At 34.1% G+C, this 4,369-nt stretch overlaps 1 protein-coding gene across 1 annotated transcript in view; it reads left to right on the top strand.

Moving 5' to 3' along the window:
• LOC106469299 (solute carrier family 22 member 7-like) overlaps positions 1-4,369 on the top strand; it is a 15,683-nt gene that overhangs the window by 5,669 nt on the left and 5,645 nt on the right. The window contains exons 3-4 of the mRNA XM_022397777.1: positions 604-800; positions 3,246-3,482. Coding sequence (XP_022253485.1) covers positions 604-800; positions 3,246-3,482 — 434 coding nt within the window. The remainder of the gene's footprint in view (positions 1-603; positions 801-3,245; positions 3,483-4,369) is intronic.

Consider the following 4,369-nt stretch of genomic DNA (forward strand, 5'->3'; position numbering starts at 1 on the left):
ACTCATTACGTGTTACCAGCGTCACGTGACTTCCGCTGTTGTAATAATATGTATGAATAACAACAACTGTAATGGTGTGAACTAGAATTACTAGATTAAGTAGTTAAGTAATTTCACACTTTATTATATTTCTATATTAGCAATTATTATGTTTTCTTTATAAAGATTTTCACGATGAAAATGTTTATCTTGTCCACCGGTTCTAATCCTTACTGGCTGTAATACTTTTCACATAACGGACCTACATTATTTTTGGCATTTTACGTCGTTAAATTTCTCAATGTAGCTTTGAGGGGGGAGGTGGAGAGATGATTTCGCAACTTAAATGCTCAATGCCTTTATTATGTTGAACTTCAACTGGTCGATCAAGAGAAAATTATGGACCTTAAGTATAGTTTGTGGATAAATGTAGCGGTGTACAAAATATATTAAATCTAAACTTTTCAAAAGACAACGTTTTCATTAAAACTCCCAAGGCTTAAGCTTTAATGTTTTTTTTTTAGAAATTTACAAATGACTCAAGTGGCTAAGATCATCGTCCATAATTATTAACAATTGTATACATGCTTTTTATGTCTGTTACTTGTTTTTGTCTATTCCCAGGGAGTACAGTGTATATCCTATGTTTTGCTTATGGAAACAGTTCCTACACCTTACCATCTTCGTCTTGCCGTTTTGGTTGGTTCATTCTGGGCCGCTGGGACATTAGCACTCACCCTGGTGGCGTATTTAATACAACACTGGCGGTATATTCAACTAGCCATATCTGTACCTGGCGTTGTCTCCGTAACCTATTTCTGGTGAGTTGAATTACATTGTTCTTCATTTTTGCTCTTTTTTTTTAACATATAATAATAATTAAATACTTCCTTTGTTTTTCTACTTGTTTTATGAGAATCATATATATCCTGAAATATTCGCACAAAGATATCTGTGTCCGCGATTAAAATGTTAGAACTATTTCTTATACATTAATAATACATCTTAAAGAAATACATTATTTGCATCAAAAGACATAAACGACACCTAATGATCCCAGAATTGATATTAGGACTTTAAATTTATTTCTATTAGCACTTTTACAGATTCACAGTTGAACGTTTTATTGTAAACTGAATACACAGCTAGTTAGTTATAAAATAGACCAGGCGTGGGTTAATACTTGGTGTGCTAGGATTGTAAATCCCAGGGTTCACGGTTCGCGTCCCATTGCCGCAGAAAATGTATTCTACATTTTGGGTGTGTTATAAGAATGACAGCCAAATCCTATTATTCGAATAGAGTAGCCCAAGAGTTGGCAGTAGGTGTTGTTGACTTTACCGTAGTTCGCCATTTTCAAATGAGGAATAACTCTTTGTGTAGATTAAAAATACAAACGAACATTTGTAAAACAGTTACCAATGGACTTCGTACTGTAAGTAAAAACAATAATCATGGATGCCCGAACAGATATTGACTAAACGGAATAAATAATCGAATATACACGAGCCTTTTTTTTTTAGCACGGGGAGATTTTTGTTACTTCCTACATTCAGATTGAAAAAAGAGCATTTTACTTAGGTGGATTATGTTGTAAGTTTAATGCTAACACTGGTACCGAAACCAGTGAACCTTTGCTATAACTACGTTATGAATGTTTAACTTTACTTGAAAGAAATATCAGGCTGACGCCCATTCTTTAATTACATGCCTATACGATTGTTAAATCATCGTCTTTTCAGACCTGCGCTTTCCTCCAACGTATTTCGAAACTAGAATAACATATTTCGTTCACTTTGCTACCTCATGTCCACGATTCTTAGACCTATGAGAATTAATTATAGCCAACTCAATTGAATTTTTCATATTACCTTATAAAACTTTACAGAAATCAACGTTTTAACAACTTATTCATATTATTTTGTACTATATAATAAAAGGAGGACGAAGGTTGAGTACGTTATATGAAATCGACTTTTGGTCCCCACCACGTCGTTAAAACCACGTCCATTCATGTTCTATCTGCCAACAGTGCATCTTGATAATATACCTGTGGCTTAGTTTCATTACAAAAGACTTCACCGTAAATCTGGCATGTCCAAAGCACACCAATTCTTCCTGCTGGCTTTCCATAATTCACCTAGTCTAGGAGGAAGACGGTTTCTTAGAACCTGTTTCAACTGTTTGATCACACAAAAATCCATTGGCGCTGCACTCGTGTTTGATTCTTTCAATGCTTGAGGTATACGACGGTAAATGGATATCTCAAGGAAAGAACTTATGCATGTGATTTTTGTTGCTTTTCCAAACGGTGATCTTTCTTAATTATGTTGTGTACTGTTGTTGGGACACGTAGACGACTTTTGAAAAATATCATTCTGTTCGTGAATTTTCACTGTTACGTATTGAGAATTTGAAATAATAATAGTTGAATTGTACCCTAGATTTAGTGTCTAGAAATATGCCGATATTTTATTTAATTTACGCTATTTGCCAACACGATTGATTCACACCGTTTTTGTTTTTGACACAAATACGTTTTAATATAAATATATTATACAACCTTGGAGAATTGACGGAAATTTCGCCATACGTAACTAACACTGTAAGCTAGGCATGTTTTTACTTATAAACTCAATCCCAACAAACGTTGTCATTAAAATAAATATATAACAAATTCGTTACACTCAATACATATCTGACACTATAAGTTCCGGATATTTTTGAATACAAGTTTAATCTAAACAACGTTCATATTAAAAATAAATACATAACAATAAATTCGTTACATCACCTGTTACAGGGCTCCGTAATTTCCTTACCATGGATGTGGTACGATTTGTTTCAGGTCTCTTTCTGCTTCGGGAAGGGCTATTAATTTTTTGGTGGCATCACACTATTGATGAAACACCAAAGATGTTAAAATGTAGTTCTGCGATTTCATATCAGTTGTGTTTCTTGCGTGACTTTCTGGTTTGCATGTTCAAAATCGTTCTGCTATAATATACTCAAACCCCTGTATATAGCTATACCCGTGTAACAGTTTATTTGCTTGTTTTGAATTTCGTGCAAAGCTACACGAAGGCTATCTGCGCTAGCCGTCGCTAATTTAGCAGTGAAAGACTAGATGGAAGCTTTTCTAAACACCTTATAAAAATATATAGATGTTCCCTTTTAAATACTATGTTGACAGAAATTTTATATTAATTATTAAGTATTCGTAAATATAATTTAATGTTTTGTGTGTTTATTTTTTTTTGTCATAGGCTGTTACCTTTGTCGATTCCTTGGCTTATAACAAATGGAAGAACTCTTTCTGCAGAAAACCAAATTGAGAGACTGGGCCATTTCAACGGTGTTACTTTATGTCCTAGTTTCCGTTTGCAGATTCAGAACGCCCAAAATGTTGTCAAATCGTCAGGAAATGCAGCTCGTCTTACGCTAGGGGACGTGTACAGTTCAGCCAAGCTTCGTCGATTTGTCTTTGTTCAATATTTTATATGGTAACAATTGTATTTTTTATGTTAGTTTAAGGTAGCACTGACCTTTAAAGAGCGCCCCGATATTTCAAAAATCACATTTTTCAAATTTAGCCTAAGTCGAAAGATTAAACTCTTTCCTTCATGAATAACTAATTTTTGTCTTAAAATAGTTACTATTTAACCGGTAGTAAAAGCTTACAGACATATAAATGCAGAAAAACTTTAACGGCTATTTACTCAAAATGCAGTTTCACTGGGGTCACCAATTTATTAGCATGATAACTTCACCATTAAAGTCAATATCAGCATGAAATTTAGCACACTTGTTGATATCACTCTCTTCCATAGCTTGATTTTTTTTATTCAAAATTATTTTCCAGTTGTTTTGTTATGAGTCTAATTACCACTAACGCAGGCATTAATTAAGATTAATTGCCCATACCTCGTTAACGTTGCAGAAAATTTGCAAAGTTTTTAATTCAAGCTATGAGGATGTTCACAAAGAGCATGTGTATCAATTTTAAGATGTTTTTATCATTCCTAAGTAAAGTTATTATGTTATTCCTGCCGCATTAATTATACATGTGACATATAGAACTGAAAGTGTAATTTCAGAAATTGCGACATCATACTGTTACGACAGCGGAAGTCACGTGACTCTGGTAACACGTCATGAGCTTCTAGAACGTTCATGTTCCTTCCTGAAGTCTCGAGTGTTTACTAGATATGCGGTATTCTTGTATATAAGCCGCCAAGAAGTAACGGCAACGATGTGTAATTGAATAGCAGACAGAGATAGATATGGACAGTTGAGTCAAGCGCGTAAGTCGTTCATTGTGAATTATAGCGTTTGTTAAGTTATAGCGTGACCGTGAAATTAAGTGAATTTCAAAGTTGTATTGAGAAAG

This window comes from Limulus polyphemus, unplaced genomic scaffold (genome assembly GCF_000517525.1).
Source record: "Limulus polyphemus unplaced genomic scaffold, Limulus_polyphemus-2.1.2 Scaffold3407, whole genome shotgun sequence".
Taxonomy (NCBI): Eukaryota; Metazoa; Arthropoda; class Merostomata; order Xiphosura; family Limulidae; genus Limulus; species Limulus polyphemus.